Source organism: Anabrus simplex, chromosome 1 (genome assembly GCF_040414725.1).
Source record: "Anabrus simplex isolate iqAnaSimp1 chromosome 1, ASM4041472v1, whole genome shotgun sequence".
Lineage (NCBI taxonomy): Eukaryota > Metazoa > Arthropoda > Insecta > Orthoptera > Tettigoniidae > Anabrus > Anabrus simplex.
In genome coordinates, this window is record NC_090265.1 from 158,953,099 (window position 1) to 158,977,567 (window position 24,469).

Genomic DNA, 24,469 nt, shown 5'->3' on the forward strand with positions numbered 1-24,469 from the left:
AATGGAGTCACAACTATCAGATGTATGTCCAACCCTCATCCCGTTTCGTCAAGAGGTCGAGTGTAAAGAGAGATGGATCTTCGTAGCCAGAAATTACTGTTTGGGCGCCTCCGAAGGGGTGCCTAGTGTGGTGCCAGTACAGGTGCGATTTTGCACTCCTCTGCTGGCCAGTTGAGAAAAATAAATATAAGAATAATAAATTTAAGATTGTGATAATAATAAGCGAGGTTTCACGACCGGATGCTCTACATAACGTCAACCTCATTAGAGGAGTAAATGAGATGAAATGAATGACATGATATATGATAGTATCATTGAATCATTTACTTGGCATTAAACAACAAGTGCAATAGCCTTTGTCATAGTACAGTAATAATACAATGAAATGGGCCGGCTGTAGAAACCTGTCGCTCGTCGCCATAAGACCTATCTGTGTCGGTGCGACGTAAAGCAGCTTTCAAAAAAAGCCTGTTATAGATTGAAACACTTATTGCGATTTAAAGAAAAAATCCACAGCCTGTTTCCAGTCATTCGACCGAATGGAATGAATGAAGCCCCATCTAGCGGCGAGGATAGGAAGTGTGCCGGCTGCCGAAGTCTGTCGCACTCCTCTGGAGCAATGATTAATGAATGACAGATGAAATGATATTGGAGAGTGTTCCTGGAATAAATGATGACAGAGAAAACCGGAGTACCCGGAGAAAAACCTATCCTACCTTTGCTTTGTCCATCACAAATATCACATGGAGTGACCGGGATTTGAACCACGGAACCCAGCGGTGAGAGGCCGACGCACTGCCGCCTGAGCCACGGAGGCTTGAATTTTAGTTATGTTTGTTAAATGTATTGCAGATGGGCTACTGGATGTTAAATCTGTTATGCTTTTCAGTTTTCTTAAGATATGTCATAACTTATAACCACATGGTCATTCAATATCTGTAATAATTAAATTCAACCTGTAATACAGATGTTCTTACTTGTACACAACCTCTCCAATGCCCGAGTCCATGGCTAAATGGTTAGAATGCTAGTCTTTGGTCCAGAGGGTACCGGGTTTGATTCCCGGCAGGGTGGGGGATTTTAACCTTCATTGGTTAATTCCATTGGATCGGAAGTTGGCTGTATGTGCTGTCTTCAGCATTAGAATTCATCATATTATTTTATGACCCCGTCCTCACAGATGTGCAGGTCGCCTGTTACGGTGTCAACTGGCAAGATCTGCACCAGGCCAGACGCCACTATTATACCTCTCCAATCTCTTGTGGTTCGTTAGTGGTCAGTGGTGTCCGGATCCAGGGCCAAATGGTTAGCGTGCTGGGCTTTGATCGCATGGGTCCTGGGTTCGATTCCTGGCAGGGTCAGAAATCTTAATCATCATTGGTTAATTCCGCTAGCACGGGGGATGGGTGTATGTGTCGTCTTCATAATTATTTCATCCTTATCACGACGCGCAGGTCACCTACGGGAATCAAATCAAAAGACCTGTACCTGGTGAGCCGAATATATCCTCGGACACTCCTGGCACTAAAAGCCATACGCTATTTCAGTTCCTATGAAGCTAGTGACGCAGGCGGTGAATAATATGGGAGCCTAATTGGCTCCTCTTCTTTTTATTTTCGACCTTTCCCAAGTAATTCGGGTCAGTACTACATGAGAATTTGGTTCAGTTTTACAGACCGATACTGTGAACTATGTCTTCTAGTATAAACTAGAACACATTTGTTACTTTCATTTTCTTATCTCAGTCTCGCCCTTGGCTTTGGCGAAGTATGAGCAATGCTAGTAGTGCCATTCCTTGAACAGCCAGTCCATATTATGAATTATGTGAAAATGTCACTCATAGGGTCAGTTGGGTATGCATTTCAGTGGGTTTGGCAGACTGATATGTAACTGCAATTTCTGGCTTGGTAAGGAAAGCAACTACCTCACTCCTCATTTCCTTTGTTCGCTTTTCCAGTGACACCTAGGGCATCTCTGACAGCCTATGATGCATCTTTTGAGAATCCGACCAGCCTGCAGAGTGACGTGTTCACTATTGCGTGCCTCATTGTTGGACGGTAGTATGAAGGGTGTTTATAAATAGGTTTTTATTGAGACAAATGCCCAGTCTCCGAACCAGTGGAAATAACCAGACGCGGATAATATCCCCTGTCCAACAGGAAACGAACCAGAGACTCTTTGAACCGACGTCTGACCATTCAGCCAATGAGCCGGGCAATATTTTAATTGGTTTTACATACTAATTTCACGGTTTTCCAAGATGCCAAAAGGTTCCGCAGAAGTTCTACGTGCCACTAAATCTATGGACACAGGGTTAGCGTATTACAGTACATGCAAGAACCAGCGGATTGAGTCGGGATGCAGTACGCCACCTCGGGGTCAGAAAGTCAGCGCCACTCACCCAGCGTAATTGGTTTTTGGCCTCATTATTAGTGATAGCTGCAGAGCGATGGTTGCCGTTTCTCTGACTAGCTCGATGCTTTTAGCGGCTCTCAACTTCGGAGCGTCGGTTGGCGGTCACGGTTATCCTAGCTGAGTCTGGCATGTGCCAGATTCCACCCTTTTATCTTTTATATGTGACATCCCTTGATCATCTCTTGTTCTTTTTCAACCCTGATGGTATTAGGTTTTCGAATCCTAGAGAGTCTTTCATTTTCATACGCATCGTGGCACTTGCCTTTCCTTGGTCGATACCTACATACCCTTCCAATTTTTCCCTTTGGTCAGTGTTAATGAATCAAGCAAGTTGGCCGTGCGATTAGGGGGGCGCAGCTGTAAGCTTGCATTCGGGGGATAGTGTGTTCGAACCCCCCTGTCGGCAGCCCTGAAGATGGTTTTTCGCGGTTTCCCCATTTTCACACGAGGCAAATGCTGGGGCTGTACCTTACTTAAGACCATGACCGCTTCCTTCCAACCCCTAGCCCTTTCTTACCCCCATCGTCGCCGTAAGATCTATCTGTGTCGGTGCGACGTAAAGCCAATTGTAAAAGAAAAAATTGTTTATGAGGAAGGTTGCCCAGTTCTACTTCATCTTAAAATAGTAATCACCACCATCACCACACTCTCAATGTGTTTCAAAGAATTGCTATGCCGTGCTATTTATCGTTATGTTAGTGAAGCACTCCTCTTCCACAGCCATTGCATAACCTTGATGTGCTCAAGCGATATAAATCAAAGGAGTAAAATAAACGAAGATACAACCTATTGTTTGAACGACGAGGGCAGTAACGGTGTGTGTTATCCTTATCTTGTGAGTGTGTCCTCTTTATGGGATTAGAGTCAACACTAAACATCATTGTGTTCTTCTTGTTTCAGAGTCACGGCCCCCTGGATGTGCGAACTGCACGAGGTCGGAGAGAATGTACTGTATGAGCACAGCCGTGTTACATGACCACTGCTGTTGCGACTCGAGTTACTATGGTGAGCTACATTAATATGGTTAACAGATTTCTTTTAATACTATGGTGGTAGTGGTGATGGTGGTGATTATTGCCTTAAGAGGAAGTAGAATCCTCAATATAATACTAATCAGAGAGAAAAAACGGAAGGGATCCGACATTTCAAAGAATGAAGGTATCGGCCAAAGAAAGACAAGGGCTACGAAGGGCGTGGAAATGAAAGACTCCCTAGGCCTTGAATGCTCTAACACCGTCGGGGTCGGAAGAGAACAATAGTTGACCAAGGGGGGTAGGATAGGATAGATGAAAGTGAGGAGCCTGGCACAAGTAAGTAGAAGCAATACCAGGACTCAGGACCCATGCTCAAAAGTTAAGAGCCCCCGGGGCTTATGTGACTGTAGAGCAGACGTTTAAAGTGCATGGTCTCCAAACGTTGCCGTTGACTATGTTTCTTGGAAAACAGGCCTGCTGTAATGGGAGAGCTTTGGTCACAAGCAAACTCTGCCCGAGAAGGGTAGCAGGTAGTTCTATCAAAAAAGAGAAACCTATACAGTTCAATGACTTGTATCTCCAAGTGTACTATTGTAGAATTTTTTTAAATTGCTATTTGCTTTACGTCGCACCGACACAGATAGGTCTTATGGCGACGATGGGATAGGAAAGGGCTAGGAAGTGGAGGGAAGCGGCCGTGGTCTTAGTTAAGGTACAGCCCCGGCATTTGCCTGGTGTGAAAATGGGAAACCACGGAAAACCATATTCAGGGCTGCCGACAGTGGGGCTCGAACCCACTATCTCCCGATTACTAGATACTGGCCGCACTTAAGCGACTGCAGCTATCGAGCTCGGTATTGTAGAAAATGACACTACAACTACACCAATGACTGCTGTGGAAAGAGAATGCTGTTTCTCTACATTAAATAGAATGAAGATATTCCTGAGAAGTGCAGTGACAATTGAGAGGTAAAAATGTGCTAGCTATGATCGAGATATTTGCTAGAACTAAAGAATGAAGGTGAGTCTGATATATTAAAGGTATACGCCTCGGTGTGTTTTAACATATTGTCTTTTAATGTTTATACTTCCGTGTGGAAATACGGGCTTGCATTCCAGACTTATATCATCCGTGTCTATATGCAACGTGACCTTACGATATAAAAGTTCACGAGCCACCCTGGACTCATGGTTCAGAGGGCTCCGGTTTAAATTCCCGGCTGGTCAGGTGATTTTAGACAATTCTGGTTAATTCCTCCACCTTTATTTACAAACAGCACATCGTACTACCAACCACCATAGAAACACGCAATAGAGAATACTGTACACCCCTCCCCACATAAAGTAGACATATGCAAAGGTACCTGGCCATAAATAAGGGCTTAGTTTAGATGTAGTGCTAACTCCAAGTAATTGGGAAAAGGCGCAGAAGAAGAAGGTGGTGGTGGTGGTGGTAGTGGTGGTGGTGGTTTAAGGGAAAATAAAACTAAGCAAATATTCTTTCTTTACAACAACACTTGGAGATCTATGAAGAAGTAGGATGTATTTCCACAAATGGATCCACATGACGAGCTGATATTGTTGCCACTGACCGGGCAAAAGTTACGGGTATGGTGATTGATCCCCCTGTAAAATTCTACGAAAATGAACAGTAGCCTCGATTATTATGCCACGAAAAAAGGCCATATATGAACCATCATTGAGGATCTCAGAAAGAACTATGGAATTACAAAATGGGAAGTCATTGGCCTTATGATTGTCGCTAGAGGAACAATTCCAAAGGAGACGCTGAACTTCTTAAGAACAAACAAAGTCCCGGACATCATTATCCAGACCACAGCGGACTCAGCGTCGAAAAAGTCAGTGGCGATTGTTAGACACCATTTGTACTCGCTAACTTGAAGTACCATGTATTGGATTTTCTTTTTCGAATAAAATCTGAAAGAGACAATCTGCCTGATGGTGGCAATTTTCATCTTGAATTATGACTCAAGTCCTGCTTAATCCAAACATCACATGGAATAAATATTGTACATATGAACTGGTTAGGAGGCCGATCATTTGATTCCCTAATAGAGTTTGCTATCAGGTGGATTATGCCTCTTCTTCTTCTTCTTCTTCTTCTTCTCCTTCTTTTCCTGGCTTTTACCAATGTATTGGGGTCGGCACTTGATGTGCATCCAAGACTGTAGTTGAGGGTATAAGCCGTATACTTTCTGCTTAACTTCATTCAGACGAGTATACCTTTGATTTTTTGTGTATACTTTCTGCTTTGCTTTATTGATTTAATTTAATTTCGCTATTCTGCCACTGAGTTTTAACAGTCCTACTTAAGCATTACGCTCATAATAATCATGAACGTCATAACACGTGTACAATCGAAATATCTGGCAAGTAGCTAGTAGCGACCTACCCCCGTGCGGTCGTTGCGGGTATAGACGGCAATTGTTGGTTACAGATGATACAATCAAAGTTCAACCCACCATGACTTTAGATTACGAGGTATCGAGCATGTCCGATTGGTCGATTTGTACCTAGTGCTACCAATATTATTATACTAATACATTTTACAGGCATATTTTATAATGTAGTGTTTAAAAAGAAGCTACCTACTAAATAGTATGGTACTGTCATTGCACAGCTTTGAGTATTTTGTAAATACATATAACATAATATCATAAAACATTGGTGTATTCATCAGTTTCAGGCTATGGGTCGACCTAACCTCTTCCCATCAGAATGCACATGATTTCATGAATTTGCAACACTCTCCTTTAGTCTAGGACTTAGCGCTTAGTGAAAGTTTCTTTGTGACTGGGGCCGATGACCTTCAATGTTAGGCCCCTTTAAACAACAAGCATCATCATCATCATCTTTGTGACTGGAAAGAAACAAAACACAACACCAAAGATAGATTGGTGGTTGAAAATTGGTATTTTGAAAAAAAGAGAAAATCTGAAAACGAAGATAGTGATTCTAAGAAGAGTAAGTTAGGGCTGATGACCTAGCTGTTAGGCCCCTTTAAACAACGAGCATCAGCAGAAGAGTAAGCCATCATATTGCGGAAAATCAGTTGTGCATGAAGCGCCAACCACTAATTTTAGGGACAGTAGCGATCTGAAAATCGGGATTGTTCATGTTCTAACTTTAGAGTATACCCTGTGAACATTTTGGGCTCTGACTATAGATCTGGCTTAGTTTTACTGCCGGATGATTTTCCAGACGCCAAACCTATGTAAAGAGATGTGTTCACTACTGCGTATTTCTTTTGTAGTTGGTATTATAGGGCGTTGTATGTAGATTTACATTTAGTATTTGCCTTTTATTGCCGGCACGTGGTGTAGGGGTAGCGTGCCTGCCTCTTACCTGGAGGCCCCGGCTTCGATTCCTGGCCAGGTCAGGGATTTTTACCTGAATATAAGGACTAGTCGAGGTCCACTCAGCCTACGTGATTAGAATTGAGAATCTATCTGACTGTGAGATAGCGGCCTCGATCTAGAAAGCCTAAAATAATGACCGAGAGGATTCGTCGTGCTGACCACACGACACCTCGTAATCTGCAGGATTTCGGGCTGATAAGCGGTCGCTTAGTAGGACAAGGCCCTTCAAGGGCCGTAGTGCCTTGGGGTTAGGTTAGACTTTTATTGCCCGAAATGTCCGAGGAATGTTCGCTTCGCCTGATGCAGGTCTTTCCACTTAACGCCTATCAGCAACACGAGCCTCTAGGTGTGAGAAAACGCTGATTGTGATTTTGGTGAGGCAGGGAGAGGGTAAAACCCGGTGTCAGCCCATAGCCTACTTCTGTCGAATAACACGAACAAATCACCATCAATAGCGCCATATTCCCTCACTGCATAACACTGCGGACAGATCTAGGATTGAATCCAATCTTTTGGTACGCAATTTAGTGATTAGAAATTGTATATCTCCTCTCCGACCTCGTTGTATAACATTCTGATGGTCATTTTCTTCATCAACGAGACTCGAACCGGCTAACCACAGTGTCAGACCATAGAAACTTGACGGTATTAAGCCACGTGCAGGTTCGGCCCCGCAGTGTAAGGGACAACGCGTTCGGCTGTCGCCCGCCGGCCCGGAGTTCGATTCCTGGCCGGGTCAGGGGGTTTTTAATTGTAAATGATTAATATCCCTGGCCAGGGGACTGGGATTTTGTGCCTCCTTAACGTTCATTTCCTCACATTCAACACTCGACACTTCCGCAATTCCAATTACACACAGGTTCATATCATATGGTGCAAGCAGGGGCAAAATATCTCTATAGGTCGACGCCCCGAACAAATAACATTTTTTTTTAAAAGCCACGTGCAGACTTAGGAACACCGTCCCGCAAAGCCCATCTGAATTCGTCCACGAAGTGATCTCATTGGTTAACTTCAGCAGCTGATAAAGTGATAACGGCGCGAGATATCGAATATTTTTCAGATTAATTTTCATCATGAGCAGCCCTCTAACGCTCATGTATAGCCGGTTCACGTTGTATCAGAACACAGGATACGTATTCCACTGTCATGAACCATGCACTATCCTTCAGGCATGCAATATTTCTGATTTAAATCTGAGCTTATAGCATGAAGACTTGCACTGTATCGAGATGTTTCAATGAAGTACAATTCTGATTGTGAGTTCTGGTGAGTACCACTTCGACGCGCGACGGTCCCATATTGTTAAAGCCCTGCATGGATGAGGATATCCGCGGATATCCGCGAAGTTAGACTATAAAGCCGTAAATTTGACCTAAGCCTAACTGGCTCCTGCCCGCAATTAGTAGAAGGGAGGAACAAAGATTCTGGATAAGAACCACCCAATATGTCGGCAGTTGTCGCAAGAGGTAATCCCTCATAAACCTGTGACTAGTGGGTCTGGTGCCCGGTTTCAAGCCTGTTGTTTTGTGTTAACAGACCTATCCATTTCAGTACCTTGGATGTAACATACAGTAGTTAAATATTTGAAATATTTGCGGATAACCATCAGCGGATGCGGAGTGGATGCAGATAATATTTTGTATATCCGCACAGGGCTCTACGATATTGTGGTGTAAACGCCTTCGAAGAATTCGACATACTTCCCGCACAACGTTACCGTTCAAATGGCTGCAAACACTTCGCCTCTCGTCCTGTTTACTCGATGGACAGCATCTGTTGTAGAAGAGGTAAGAGATTTCCCTGAAATTAACATAAACTGCAAGAAGTCATGTATTAATTTATTAATATCTGTAATATGTGCATGAATTCCTAAGTTGTACACCGATTTAAAAGAAAGGCTTTATATACTTTGGTAGTGAAACATTGGCAAAGAACGGAAGAAGATAAAGTAGTGTTGAAACAAGACTGCTACGTTTTAAACACTAACTGTTCACTTTGCAATAGGATTAAAATTAGGGAGTTTTGTTCGAAACATTTAGAACGGGAAGAAAACAAATGTAATACAACGCATTATCACCAGTTGATTGGGAAAATCGCGCTGAGAAGTTAAGACGATAGAGATCTGGTCTTCTGAGCTGAAGTTGGAGATTTCAATCACTATCAAATGAATGGTACTTGAAGGTAATAAAATACGTCAGCCTCGTGTTGTTAGATTTATTGGCACGTAAGACAAGTCCTGCGTGACAAAATTCCGGCACTTCCGCGTCTCCGAAAACCGTAACAGTAGTTAGTAGGATTAGTAGTATTAGATGGGAAAAGGATGATCTCTGAAAGTGAAAATATGTGTCATGAATTAAAATGGGAGCAGAATGTCATCTGCATATATTTCACGTTATAAAATTTGAATGTGAAGTCAGGACATGAAAATCCTGGAGGAGTGGAAGATAAAGGCTTTCACTACAGAGCGTGTAGTTGTTCTGCAGAAAATCTGGCTCTCATTAATAATAATAATAATAATAATAATAATAATAATAATAATAATAATAATATGGTCTCAACTACCGTATGCAGGCCTGTAGATGTGACGGCTTCTAAGGTGCCTGCGTACCAATTTCGACGTTCCCTTTTACTATACGAGATGGCAGGGAAACGAATAATAATTTAATGTTGTCGTTTTGACGATCCACTAACTACTTTTGACGGTTTTCGGAGACGCCAAGTTGCCAGAATTTTGTCCTGCAAGAGTTCTTTTACGTGTCAGTAAATCTACCAACACGAGGCTGACGTATTTGAGCATCTTCAAATACCACCGGACTGAGCCAGGATGGAACCTGCCAAGTTGGGATCAGAAGGGAAGCGCGTCAACCGTCTGAGCCACTCAGCCCGGTGAAACGAATCTCTGTTTGGTGATCTATGCCTGACTTTTAATTTATTTTGTCCGGTAAACATCAAATGTGCCACCAGAGATCTTCTACGTGCCGTACGGCATGGAATGCCGAACGAAATTTTCTCTGCTCTTCAAAAATCCGACTACCTATGTCGGATTTAAACCCGTGATTTCGGGATCCGCAGACCAACACTGTACCGTTGATACACAGAGGGAGCTGGAGGCTGAGTGAATCCCAGGGTCGTGAACCTATCCAGAAGTGGTAACCGGTTTGTTAAATTGTTCGATTTTCTGACGGAAGATTGACCCACATCCTTCCGGGAAAAGCATGCCCTCAACGCCTTAACTGGATATTTCCCTCTGAAAGATTTCTATAATAGTACCAAGATATATTCTACAACAGAAGATTCAAACAAATCACTCAATATGACCTTTCTCTATTCTTCATCGAGCCTCTTCATTACATCTCAAATGAACCCATTCCTGGTGACGACTTTTTTAAAAAATTTGCTTACGTCGCACTGACACAGATAGGTGTTATGGCGACGATGGGACAGGCAAGGGCTAGGAGTGGGAAGGAAGCGGCCGTGGCCTTAATTAAGGTAAGCCCCAGCATTTGCCTGATGTGAAAATGGGAAACCATGGAAAACCAACTTTAGAGCTGCCGACAGAGGGTTTCGAAGCCACTATCTCCAGAATACTGGATACTGACCGCACTTAAGCGACTGCAGCAATCGAGCTCGATCTGAAGACGATTTCACACACACTTCATCCAGGCATTATTTCTAAGAAGGGGGCCACAAAAGTACGTTTACAATGTATATTTCTCAAAATTATACAATACTGCAGTCCGTACAAACACACAGGTGACACATTCAATTTGTTCTTCCAGACAGTCTACATGGCCATTAAGACTTTTTTAAATCGTGGAACAAGATTTTTGATGCTACTCACGTAAAATGTGGTGTCCTGGCCGTTAATCCAACGTTTCAGCACTGTTATGACATTGTCAACATTTGGAAATCTGTGCCCTTCAAGATGTTCTTCCAAAGCCGAAAAGAGATGAAAAATCACTTCTTTGCAGTGCCAACTCTCTTGGATTTGCCACTCCGCAAACAGTCAATTGTTGTGCATTCAGTCGTCTCACCACACTTACACCATAGACTTACGCCAGCTGACGGTGAATTTCCGCAGCTGACACATTCTTGCCGTTGAGAAATTGAATAACAGCACAAACGTCCTGTCTGGACCACTATAAAGTCAACCCTCCGTTTTAAACTGCCTTTTGTCACCAGGATGATAGTGAACAGTGCGAGGGGAACGGGTTAGATGCCGGCTTTCTACCCGGATGGCTGAGGTTCGAATCCCGGTCGATTTTGGGTTGGAATTTTCACCAGAAAAAGCACGTGACGTGAGGATGAGCATCGGGCCTTAACCCCCCACCCAGTTAAAACCCAAATCAGTCTGGGTAGCTCCAGCGACGCCCAGTGCTACCAATCGAACCTGACAAAAAGGCAACTAACTGACTTTCTACGGGCACATGAGCCGCCTGAAACCCTTCAGGCTCACCAACAGAACCCTCACAGTGACAAGTAGGGGAAAGGCTTCCAAGACCAAGTGGATTACCTCAGTAAAATTAGACGTAGAAGAACTACATATCCCATTAGAGACCATAGAGAATCGATCTCAGTACCCACAGGCCATCCTACAGGGAGTCTTCCCACTGTCTCTCACAAGCAAAAAGAATACAGGGACCACCAGACCTAAGCGGAAGGATGGAAGGAAGCAGGCACACAGTCAGAAAAAGAAAGCGTACTGAGCCAAGAAAAAGCAGAAGACCTTAGCTAAGAGTTAAGACGAGCCCCGTGGTTCCTAGTAGACCGAAAACGAAATAATAATAATAATAATAATAATAATAATACTGAGCCAGGATCGATCCTGCCAAGTTGGGGTCAGAACGCCAGCCCCTCAACCGTCTGAGCCACTCAGCTCAGCTTTTTAATACGTGTCTACTATCCCCGAAATAAGTAGTGATTCTTACGGATAATTAATGTTCTTTCTTTCTTTCTTTCTTACTTTCTTTCTTTCTTTTCCATTCTCCCCCTATTCTTTATCAATTCATTTATCCGTTCATACAGTGGTTCATCTTATACACACATTCATTCATTTAATTACTCTTGCGTTGCTTTCTTTTCCCTTTCTTAACTCTTTCATAATGGGTATATTCATCCATTCATACATAGATGTATATTATACTCACCTATCACTCATTCCATTCGCATATTCATTCAGTCGTACCCTCATTCTTGCATCGCAGTTCATACAACCATCCTCCACTCAACGCAATCATACATCACAAGAATAGACGCCACTCACCGTCATGCAATCGTATCTCCAGAAATGCCACGCCAACCACATATAACCAGCCGCCAAATCTGACCAACTCTGCTCTCCACCTTAGCCAAGAGGCCGATAACCTACGCACCTAACGTAATGTTTTATACCCACCTCCCGGATATTTCTTATTTTCTTAACCTCAGCTCATCTCCTGTCCAGAAAGTAGGCGTTACCTTCTAGGTAAGGAAAGAATATTTACATGAAGGTGATGATAGCATGACCTATCTTACGAATGTCTGTGAGGTCATCAGCCGAAAGCCTGGTTAGATCCTCAAACATCACCACCAGAGGTTATGTGGTTATAAGTTCAGCGAAAAAGAAGCTATAGTGGCACCAAAACGAGGCGTACTAGGCAGGATGAAGACTGAATTAGTTTATCACTGCTTGCCTCCCTGAGCCAGAAAATACTGTTGCAGCACAACTGACTTTGTGAGTAACACCTTTCATAACACTCAGACGCACCAATCATGCACCGAATATCATTACTCATTACTTAGTACTATCCACACTTCAGCAGCTTTCGTATAGCCACAGCCACATATGAGACTGGGTCTTCGATGGACGCTACAGATTATTCTGGCATGTGCCATGAGACACATGCAATAGCACTGTGTTCACCAAGAAATGGTAACAGGGGGTTCTTAAGAATATCGAACGATACATTCGTCGATACAGTCATTTATAATATGATCCATAGCAGTATGGTCCATAAAATGTATTTTCTTCTCCTTCTTTTATTACTGCTAACGCTTTTCCCACAACTGTGGGGTCGCGGGTGCGAGTGTCGCACAAGTTGATTTGTCTCTCTTTTGCGGCCGGATGCCCTTCCTGACGCCAAACCTATGTGGAGGGATGTATTCACTATTGCGTGTTTCTGTAGTGGTTGGTAATGTGGTGCGTGTGAATATGAACAAGGGAGTGTTGGGACAAACAAAATCACCCAGCCCAAGAGGCAGAAGAATGAATCAGACGCGACTAAACTCCCCGATCCGTCCGGTAATCGAACTCGGGACCCTCTGAACCGAAGGCCTCAACGCTGACCATTCAGCCAAGGAGTCGGACATCCATAAATATATTTTACATGGGTATAATTAAAATTATGTTTAACTAATAGGATTCAGAGTCTCCGTAGCCTGCATTAAAATTACAACTATTACTGTAGTTAACGAAACACACGGTGGGCGGTGAGAATTTTAACTTGTTTTTATTGAATTTAACACATCACAGTCTGTAAAAATCACGTTGTACTTTTCAGACGAATTGTCTAGTAGGCCTGCGTTATCAAAGGAATGCATTTCGCAGAATCACTCAAAAGAAAGCAAGCTGGCAAGTTTACATTTTGGGATTATAAGGCACGTTCAATTAGAACTCTCATTTTGCTGCTAATATTTATTTCTATATCTGCACAGACCATCGAAATTACCACTACAACGTTCTTCAGTGTTCCCTCTGTCGTCCTTATTAAACCAAAACGCTTACTCGCACTCCCTTATGGAACACACACACGATTATTCAAACCTACTCTTCCCCCAGACTATGTTATACACAGCTGTATTATTCTTTGAATTCTTATTGTTATATATAGACGCCTTTCCTAGCTGGTCATCTGTAGTGACTTTCCCAAACACTACACTGCCAGACACTTCTTGTAGATTTCCTGTCTCAGTTTCCTTCCTATCTGACGTACACGTCACTAGCACGTGTTGGAATGGGTATTGTGTAGGCATTTCAACGCTTCATGGGACAGACATCGCACAGGCTATTTTCGACTTCAGATAACTACGTACATTCATTGACAAATAAAATAATGCACCCAGAAAGAAACGACAGATCGCTCCAAAACGGGACATACAGGGTAGGCTGCAGGCAATCAATCAATCACTACCGATCTGCATTTAGGGCAGACACCTAGGTGGCAGATTCCCTATCTATTGTTTTCCTAGCCTTTTCTTAAATGACTGCAAAGAAATTGGAAATTCATTGAACATCTCCCTTGGTAAGTTGTTCCAATCCCTAACTCCCCTTCCTATTCATTGTGAAATTGTGTTTGAACACCGAGTCCTGTCACCATACTGCGTCATAGACGTCCTCTGTCTCCCCCCCCCCCCCCCACGGGTTCGAAACCGAATGCAAGTTCACAGCTATGCGACCCTAACCGCACGGCCAACTCGCTCTGTACGTCCTCTGTTGCCCTATAAGAAAGATCGTAGAGGTCCACGAACGAAGGCAAAAACAAGTTATTAGAACGAAGAAAATAAACACTCGATACAAACGTTCTTGGCCTGGTTTCAGTCTAACAAATTTCGGCCTATTCCAAATTTAAATATACCTAATCTCACTACATATTATCAATATTTTTCTTAAAGAAGACAGATCTATATGCTTTGGAACTCTTTATAGATATTGTTCTTGAAGATTACAGATCTCTGTGCTTTGGAACTCTTTCTAGAAATCTTCCTGGCAAAAGAGGACGGCCTTCTGTTTCTGATATGCCAATCTTTCCAGCCCGCGACTTTCCGGAACAAGCGACTTTTTAAGAATCGTCGGCTAATCGCAGAAAATGATGAGTAAAAGATCACATTTTCTTTCACCCTGGAACTCACATACACCTGTACGACGTACACAGGGACCATTTTCCCATTTAGCGGACTCGGAGAATAAGCGCATCATTGGATTGCCAGAATCCGGATGGTCGTGTCGGCGAATTGGGTGCCATCTGGTCCGTTGAGAGCAGTGCTGGGGACACCTGGCACATTATAGTCTGACGGATTACCAACAGTGGGGATCGTTTCAGTCGCAGAAAAACGCAACTAACGTCCTGGGTGACGTTGCCCAGTGTTGTGACAGGTATGGCATGTTTCTTACAGACCTCCGTGCCAGCCCCGACCATTTGCAGATGCTTTGCAGAAGGAAATCTGGTGTCTGGTGCATATTAGATGCCCTTCCATTGACATTCCCTGGAATGCTGCGGAATTGAATGTAATCTTTAGCGACAAATCCAGATTCGAAAAGGTCATATTTAAGAATGGCGGTCTCATATACGATACTGGTCGAGGGACACTTATGGCTGTGCGATTTGTGCTGCACATCCTGCAGCCATATGGGTTGCCATCATGGCAGGGTTCCTTACAGCCATTTTCCGCCAGAATATCGCTCGATCCCACAAGGTAATGTTTTCCCAGGAATACCTCCGCCAAGCTTTCACAATTCCTTGGCCTGTTCAGTCACCAGACTTGTAGCCGAAGGTGTATTTATGGAACCTTTTGAGACACCGTTTAAACTAGTCTACGAGTGCACTGGATCTGCAGGTCCAGTTACAATCAACAGCTGTGGGATAATGTTCCTCAGGATATCATACGGCACTTGTATATCTCCCTTCCACAACATAAGTCTTGTATCGGGCTAGGAGCGATCCAACTGAGTAACAGAGTCACCTTCGATGGTATCGCTTATGTCATTAATGTTACCTTTAATTTAATCATTTTCATGTCTGATCATCGTTTGTGAAGTTTCATTCACATCCAGTAATTCCTTATTTGTGTGTTAGGTCTATTTTATTTTCGATTTAGTTGTAAGCTGGTGGAGATAGTTGCTTCAAGGAATAAAACAACAGGGATATCAGCCCTTCATATCATTAATAAATGGAGGCGGAGGAAGGGTCCCAACTTTTCCAATAGTGAAGGTATTGGCTAAAGAAAGGGAAAAGAAGAAGCCTGTGAGAGTTGAACAAAGGAGGAGGGATAGAAATGACGAAAGAGAGGAGATTCACACAAGCATACAGTAGTAATTCTATGCTCAGCTTTAAAACACCCGGTCGACTCGTAAGTGTTTTCCAGGTTGTATGTCTCTAGGGATAGGCGGCATAAGGACATGAACAATATCGTACTGTGATTATTATTATTATTATTATTATTATTATTATTATTATTATTATTATTATTATTATTATTATTATTATTATTATTATTATTATGATTATTATTATTATTGAGAGCCTCCGTGGCTTAGGATGCAGTACACCGGCTCCCTTCGCTGGGTTCCATGGTTCAAATCCTGATCAATCCATGTGAGATTTGTGCTGGGCAAAGTGGAGGCGGGACAGGCTTTTCTCCGGGTACTCCAGTTTTACCTGTCATCTTTCATTCCAGCAACACTCTCCAATACCATTTAATTTCCTCTGTCAGTCATTAGTCATGATCGCAGACGAATGCGACAGACTTCGATAGTCGGCACAATTCCTATCTTCGCCGCTAAATGGGGGCCTAATTCGTTGTATTCCTGACCCGGTCGAATGACTGGAACCTGTAAATTTTCATTTTCATTGAATCATTTATTACTATTCTTCTTCTTCTTCTTATTATTATTATTATTATTAGTAGTAGTAGTAGTAGTAGTAGTAGCAGCAGTAGCAGTGTTATTTAAGCTATCTTGTTGCTTTATGCAACTGTTAATATCATTATGTTTTAGCAACTAAACCTCCATTTTTTACATGAAATCCGAATCACAGAAATGTTAATTTAAAAAATCCTACATGCATTGTCTCGTATCCAAGCTGCGGCCGCCGTAGTGAGCATTTGGTGACATTGGCACTAGGCTATCACGCCCTCATTCTTCTTCTTATTCTTTCCTGTCCATTTTCTCTCTTATCTGAGACCGGTACTAATGTGAATTAAGCCCAACTTTACGGCTTGATGCCCTTCCCGTCACTAACCCTAAGTGGAGGAATGTATTAACGAATACTACTGCATGTTTATGTGCTAGTGTGATGAGTTGTATGTAAATGAAGATGAGTATAAAGGTACTCATAAACATCAGCCTCCAAGTTAGAGAAATTAACCAAACGTGGCTAAAATCCCGGCCCGATAGGGAATCGAAATCGGTGCCTTTCAACAGAGGGCCTCTACGCTGACCATTCAGCCAAACAGCCATTATTATTTATTATTACTAAATGTTGTTGGTTCTATGTCCCACTAACTACTTCGTTTTTCGATGATGTCGAGGTGCCAGAATTTTGTCAGGCAGGAGTTCTCTTAAGTGCCAGGAAATCTACCGACACGAGGCTGACATATTTGAGATTCTTCAAATACCACCGAACTGAGGCAAGATAAAACCTGCCAATTTGAGCTCAGAAGGGCCTGCACTCTACTGTATGAACTAATCAACCTTGCTTTATTATTATTATTATTATTATTATTATTATTATTATTATTATTATTATTATTATTATTATTATTATTATTATTATCATTATTATTATTCCTGTAGTTTATTGATTATATTGAGACATTTCATTATAAATTCGAGTATCGATTAGCAGGGGTTAGGTTCTATTTTTTTTCAACTTGCTTTACGTCGCACCGATAGAGATAAGTCTTATGGCGACGATGGGATAGGAAAGGCCAAGGAGTGGGAAGGAAGCGGCCGTGGCCTTAATTAAGGTACAGCCCCAGCATTCACCTGGTGTGAAAATGGGAAACCATGGAAAAATCTTCAGGGCTACCGACAATGGGATTCGAACCCACTATCTCCCGGATGCAAGCTAACAGCCACGCGCGCCTAACCGCACGGCCAACTCGCCAGGTGTTCTCATATTTTATTTATATCATCTAGAGAAGGAATCTAATACGATAAGACAAAACAATTTAATTAATGTGTTTTACTTCTTTTTCCACCAGCAAGGACATTTTAATTGTTAGAAGACAACGGTAACTCATAATCTGATGCTTACTGTAAGAGCCTACGATGAAACTAACAGACAGGAACGACAGGTGGAGTAACAGGTGGCTATAGCATTGAAATTTGCCAACGGCAGATGTGTACAACCCCCTCACCGGATGTGAGCCAACGGTTTTGTTCCTTATATATTCTGTTTAGGAATTCCCGTTTAGAGTACGGCTCTATGGCTAACTGGTTAGTAACTAGCCTTTGGTCCAAGGGTTCCAGGAACCCAGGATTCGATTTCCACCGAATGGGGGATTTTACATTCATTGGTTAATTCCTCTGGTTCAGGGACTGGTATTTGTGCCGTCTTTATCATTATATTTTTTCCTTGGTAGGGGCCATCTTCATATACGTGCAGGTCACCCATGGCAGTCAACTCGAAATGCCCTTTTCTGATTAAGAAGACAAACCATTGAACATATCGTCGTTGCGCTTCGAAATGCCGTTGTGTGAGAAATACTGACCCGCAGTACACGTTTCATCTAGAACGAAAATTCGTTGACAGTGTTAATGCAATATTGAACCTTAGATGACAAAACCTATCTGATCAGAGTTCTAAGCTGAAACATTATCGCATAGAGGGTTTTCTAAGCACAACGACGATATGCTCTAGAAGTGTACAAATTCTTCACCTTTTCAGTGGAAATAAGACAGTTGTCATTAATCCGACACACAGAATCCTCTTCCATCCGTTCCTCGGAAACGTCCTGAGTGATGGCAGGTATTGTAACTAGGACTCGTGAATCCTATTTTGCCTGTCCCACAATCTAGGGGTAGTAAGCCAGCCTCATTTCGGGAGGACACGTGTTCGATTCTCGAACAGTCAGGGATTTTTTCCTGGATTTGAGGGCTGATTGAAGGTCAGCTCAGCCTACGTGGTAACATTGAGGAGGTAACTGACGGTAATATAGAGGCGTCGGTCCACAAATCCAAGAATAACGGTGGATAGGATTCGTTGCGCTGACCACCTGTCACTTTGTACTCTGCAGGCCTTTGGGCTTAGCATTGGTCGATTGGTAGGCCTAGGTCTGTCACAGTTGTCATGCCATGGAGTTTCTTTGTTTCGATTCTATTCTACGTGTTCCTTGTAAGCTTTTTGAGCGATGACATCTTGGAACTAAAATTAGTGGATCGAATTCTATCTGTTCCTCAGGATCACACAGAGTGATGACAGGTCCTGGAACTAAAATTAGTGGATCGAATTATATCTGTTCCTCAGGATCACACAGAGTGATGACAGGTCTTGCAACTAAAATTAGTGGATCGTATTCTACCTGTTCCTCAGGACCACACAGAGTGATGACAGGTCTTGGAACTAAAATTAGTGGATCGTATTCTATCTGTTCCTCAGGACCACACAGAGTGATGACAGGTCTTGGAACTAAAATTAGTGGATCGTACTCTATCTGTTCCTCAGGATCACACAGAGTGATGGCAGGTCTTGGAACTAAAGTTAGTGGATCGTCTGTTCCTCAGGACCACACAGAGTGATGGCAGGTCTTGGAACTAAAGTTAGTGGATCGCCTGTTCCTCAGGACCACACAGAGTGATGACAGGTCTTGGAACTAAAATTAGTGGATCGTATTCTATCTCTTCCTCAGGACCACGCTGAGTGATGACAGGTCTTGGGACTAAGATTGGTAGATCTTATTCTATCTTTTCCTCAGGACCACACAGAGTGATGACAGGTCTTGGGACTAAGATTGGTGGATCGTATTCTATCTGTTCCTCAGGACCACACAGAGTGATGACAGGTCTTGGGACTAAGATTGGTGGATCGTATTCTATCTGTTCCTCAGAACCACACAGAGTGATGACAGGTCTTGGGATTAGGATTAGTGGATCGTATCATATCTGTTCCTCAGGACCACACAGAGTGATAACAGGTCTTGGGACTAAGATTAGTGGATCGTATTCTATCTGTTCCTCAGGAACACACAGAGTGATGCCACATCTTGGAACTAAGATTAGTGGATCGTATTCTATCTGTTCCTCAAGACCACACTGAATGATGACAGGTCTTCGAATTAAGATTAGTGGATTCGATGTTATCTGTTCCTCAGGACTCCACAGAGTGATGGCAGGTCTTGGAACTAAGATTAGTGGACCCTGTTCTACCTCGCTTAAGTTGATTGCATTCTGCCTGTTCCTTCCCACTGAACAGAGTAATCATAAATCCTGAGACAGTCAATCCTTAATAGGCCTATATCCGTTACGCCTGATTGTATGGCTCAGATTGAAGAACGCTGACATTCTGAATGCAAGACGGCGAGTTTGACCCTGACTCAGATCCCCCTGTGGGTGGGGCTGCACAATAATACCAACGGCATCCCCTGCGTGTCGTAAGAGGTGACTAAAAGAGGTCGTAGGGGCTGCCAACTTGGAAGCGTGGGTTGGCGACCATGGAGCTCTTAGTTGAGTTCTCGCACTTCTTCCACTTACTTGTGCCGAGTTCTTCACTTTCGTCTATCCTATTCGACCTTCTTTGATCATTTTTTTTGTCCTTTACGACCCCGACGGTATTAGGCTGCGAATCCTAGAGAGTGTCCCATTTTTACGCCTTTCGTGGCCCTTGTCTTTATTTGGTCGATACCTTCAGTTTTCGAAGTGTTGGATCCCTACCGTTCTCCTGATTACTGTTAATAGAGAATAGTTGCCCTGGTGTACTTCCTCTTAAAACAATAATCACCACCACAACCACCACTACTCCTGACTCAGACTGGTGATGCCAGAAGGTGCTTAAACAGGCTAGCCTCGTGTCGGTATATTTACCGGCTCGTAAGAGAACTGCAGAACTCACTTCTGGCATTTGGGTTTTCTGAATATCATAATAGTAGTCAGTGATTCGTAAAACCATTATTATTATTATTATTATTATTATTATTATTATTATTATTATTATTATTATTATTATTATTATTATTATTATTATTATTATTATTATTATTATTATTATTGTACCGGGGGTACATATACCCCGTGCATTTAAATCAAGCGCCTTTTATAAGGCCATCTGGAACTGGGTCGTCAAACTGTTTGATACAAGAAGTTTGGACATTTCTCGACAGATGTCGCTACTATCAACTTATGTTGCCCCTCTGGGGTGAAGATGAACTATTAATTTTCAAAGTAATTTTGACCGAGCTCGATAGCTGCAGTCGCTTAAGTGTGGCCAGTGTCCAATATTCGGGAGATAGTAGGTTCGAACCCCACTGTCGGCAGCCCTGAAAATGGTTTTCCGTGGTTTCCCATTTTCACACCAGGCAAATGCTGGGGCTGTACCTTAATTAAGGCCACGGCCGCTTCCTTCCCACTCCTAGCCCTTTCCTGTCCCATCGTCGCCACAAGACCTATCTGTGTCGGTGCGACATAAAGCAACTAGCAAAAAAACAAAAACAAAAAAAAAGTAATTTTGTATGTCAAGGTTTCCTAATCTGAGTTGTTTATAGTTCGCTTTTGGTGTTTAAAAGTTATCTACACTTCTATCTCTTCCCGCCAACTTAAACTTTCCAACAATGAGAAAATGTTTACATTTATTTAAGTAACCAATCACGGTATTTGATATTTATTTGATTGTCCAATGAAAATTGTGGGTGTGTCAGTGTTTCGACCCAGAGAAATCTGGAACCTTCCTCTCCGCTATAAAAGCTGGGACGTCTCAAGCCGTGTTGTCTTTGTGATCGCTCCAGTTTAGTGTGTGTTCGTAACGGAGGCAGGGGGAAATAGCTCCCTCGTCCATCTTCGGGAGGCCCACCAGCTTAACGTAATGGCAGATTCTGCTTAACTACGTGATAGTCATTGAAAGCTAGCTAGAGGGGAAGGTTTAAATTTTCTTTCGCCATGCAACTTTTATTTCTTAATGTACATTCTCACACAAGTCTAAAGAACTTACTCGAACTTAGGGAATAGGGAGTGAGTTACCCTCTTGTATTCCTTCTCAACTTGATATTGAGGTGACTAAGATTTTGTAACCTTTAAATTTATCTCTTAATTTTGTAGACTTTCTCTCTATCTAGTCACCTCCGTAGTATAGGTTTAGCCTCTGTGACGTCGGGCCATAAGCCCAAATAGGGTTTTAAGTATTTCATGTAAATTTCAAGGAGTGCAAGTGTTTGCCTCGTAACCTTTCGATTTTCGGCCAATAACTTTAAGCTTTTGTTTTTACCAAAGGCCAGGTATAATGGGTACTTGTTACCCCTGTCACAGTTAACTTTATTCATTTCATTGTAAGGCAAATCAGACTGTTGAGCAGTTACGACAGTGAATATTGTTTAATTTTATTAAATATAGGTTGTGCCTTTGATAGGCCTGGAAAGTGTAAATTTGTAGAGCAAAGATGCTCTTGCCTCTGTGGTGTAGTGGTTAGCGTGATTAGCTGCCACCCCCGGAGGTCCGGGTTCGATTCCCGGCTCTGCCACGAAATTTGAAAAGTGGTACGAGGGCTGGAACGGGGTCCACTCAGCCTCGGGAGGTCAACTGCGTAGAGGTGGGTTCGATTCCCACCTCAGCCATCCTCGAAGTGGTTTTCCGTGGTTTCCCACTTCTCCTCCAGGCGAATGCCGGGATGGTACCTAACTTAAGGCCACGGCCGCTTCCTTCCCTCATCCTTGCCTATCCCTTCCAATCTTCCCATCCCCCTACAAGGCCCCTGTTCACCATAGCAGGTGAGGCCGCCTGGGCGAGGTACTGGTCATACTCCCCAGTTGTATCCCCCGACCAAGAGTCTGAAGCTCCAGGACACTGCCCTTGAGGCGGTAGAGGTGGGATCCCTCGCTGAGTCCGAGGGAAAAGCCGAACCTGGAGGATAAACAGATGATGATGATGATGATGAAAGATGCTCTTCCTACTGGTGTAAAAGAAGTTGGGAGATACGTCTCCTTGACTGTTGGTTGAAAGAGCAGTAGTGCTCGGGTAAAATTTGTAACTAGGGAGCTTCAAACTCATATTGCTAAATTATTGTTATCTGATTGTCCTAGACCTCTCTATAAATTGTTACTCAAGCTTAAGACCTAATTTTGTACCTGATTAATTGTTATTTTCTAACCCTGTTTAAAATCTGAAAAAAATCAAAAGATACAAAGAAGAAATATAAATGAATAATAATAATAATGTTGTTTGCTTTACGTCCCACTAACTACTCTTTCGGTCTTCCGAGACGCCGAGGTGCCGAAATTTAGTCCCACAGGAGTTCTTTTACGTGCCAGTAAATCTACCGACACGAGGCTATCCCTTCCAACCTTCCCATCCCCCTACAAGGCCCCTGTTCACCATAGCAGGTGAGGCCGCCTGGGCGAGGTACTGGTCATACTCCCCAGTTGTTGCTGAGCCAGGATCGAACCTGCCAAGTTGGGGTTAGAAGGCCAGCGCCTTAACCGTCTGAGCAACTCAGCCCGGCAAGAAATATAAATGTTAACGTTTTAAATTAATCTTCCGTCTTTATACATCCACCTATTCAGGGCAGCACCTTCTTTCACCTCTCTGCTCCACAAAAACAAGGTAACAATTATTATTATTATTATTATTATTATTATTATATCCGTGTTTTAGTGGAATACCTCGTCCCTAAATTGGATCAACAGCTGGGATATGCTTTCCAGAGATCTCGCCATTAACGAGTTCATGCTGTAATACCGTACGCCTACCTCTATCCTTGTTATAAGCTTTGAACTCTAAATCACTCTATTAAGAGTTGCTATTTTAGCGAGTCCATCTGCTGTTGATAATACTAGCAGAACAGCGAGCGGATATGAGTAAGAACGTCGTTCAAGCCAGTGCAGATATTCGTTCTGTGTGGTAGGAGTTATTTGCAGAACATATAGTCTTAACGGGTATCATGTCCGACTCGTTGGCTGAACGGTCAGCGTACTGGCCTTCGGTTCAGAGGGTCCCGGGTTCGATTCCCGGCCGGGTCGGGATTTTAACCTTAATTGGTTAATTCCAATGGCATGGGGGCTGGGTGTATGTGTTGTCTTCACCGTCATTTTATCCTCATCACGACGCGCAGGTCGCGTATGGGAGTCAAATAGAAAGACCTGCACCTGGCGAGCCGAACCCGTCCTCGCCTTTCTGGTCTTCCATATGGATTTCATTTTTTCCCCGTGGTCTCTCTTCCTGTCTTCAGTCCTCTTGATTCCTTGTCTTCTTGGAACTTAATTCTCTGGCTGTATCACCCATCTGTTTACTGTTTTACGGGACGTATTTCTGTCAAATATTTCTGATATATGTATCCGGGACTTCTGCAGGTCCTTTTTGACTTCTTGGATCCATGGTAGATTCTTCAATTTTCTGCTGTATGTCATGATCTAGTGTGTAAGCCTTGTTGTTGGGAGTCTTTGAACTTGTCCATAAAATGTCAATTTTCGTTTTCTAATAATTTGTATTTCGGTTCGTTTTGGCCTACTAAAGACCATCGGCCACTTCTTAACTCTTAGCTATGGTCTTCTACTTTTTCTTGGCCCAGTATACTTTAATTTTCTGGGTGTGTGCCTGCTTCCTCCCATCCGTCCGCTTAGGTCTGGTGGTCCCTGTATTCTTTTTGCTTGTGAGGGACAATTGGAAGACTCCCTGTAGGATGGCCTTTCGGTACTGAGATCGATTCTCTGTGATCTCTAATGGGATCTGTATTTCCTGTAGGTCTGATTTTACTTAAGTGATCCACTTGGTCTTGGAAGCTTTCCCCCCACTTGTTACTG

The 24,469-nt window shown here is 42.9% G+C and overlaps 1 protein-coding gene across 2 annotated transcripts in view; it reads left to right on the forward strand.

The window, feature by feature from the left end:
* LOC136863372 (uncharacterized) overlaps nt 1-24,469 on the forward strand; it is a 444,827-nt gene that overhangs the window by 321,311 nt on the left and 99,047 nt on the right. For both annotated transcript variants that reach the window (XM_067139784.2, XM_067139776.2), the window contains exon 2: nt 3,316-3,420. In XM_067139784.2, coding sequence (XP_066995885.2) covers nt 3,388-3,420 — 33 coding nt within the window. In that variant the 5' untranslated portion in view covers nt 3,316-3,387. The remainder of the gene's footprint in view (nt 1-3,315; nt 3,421-24,469) is intronic.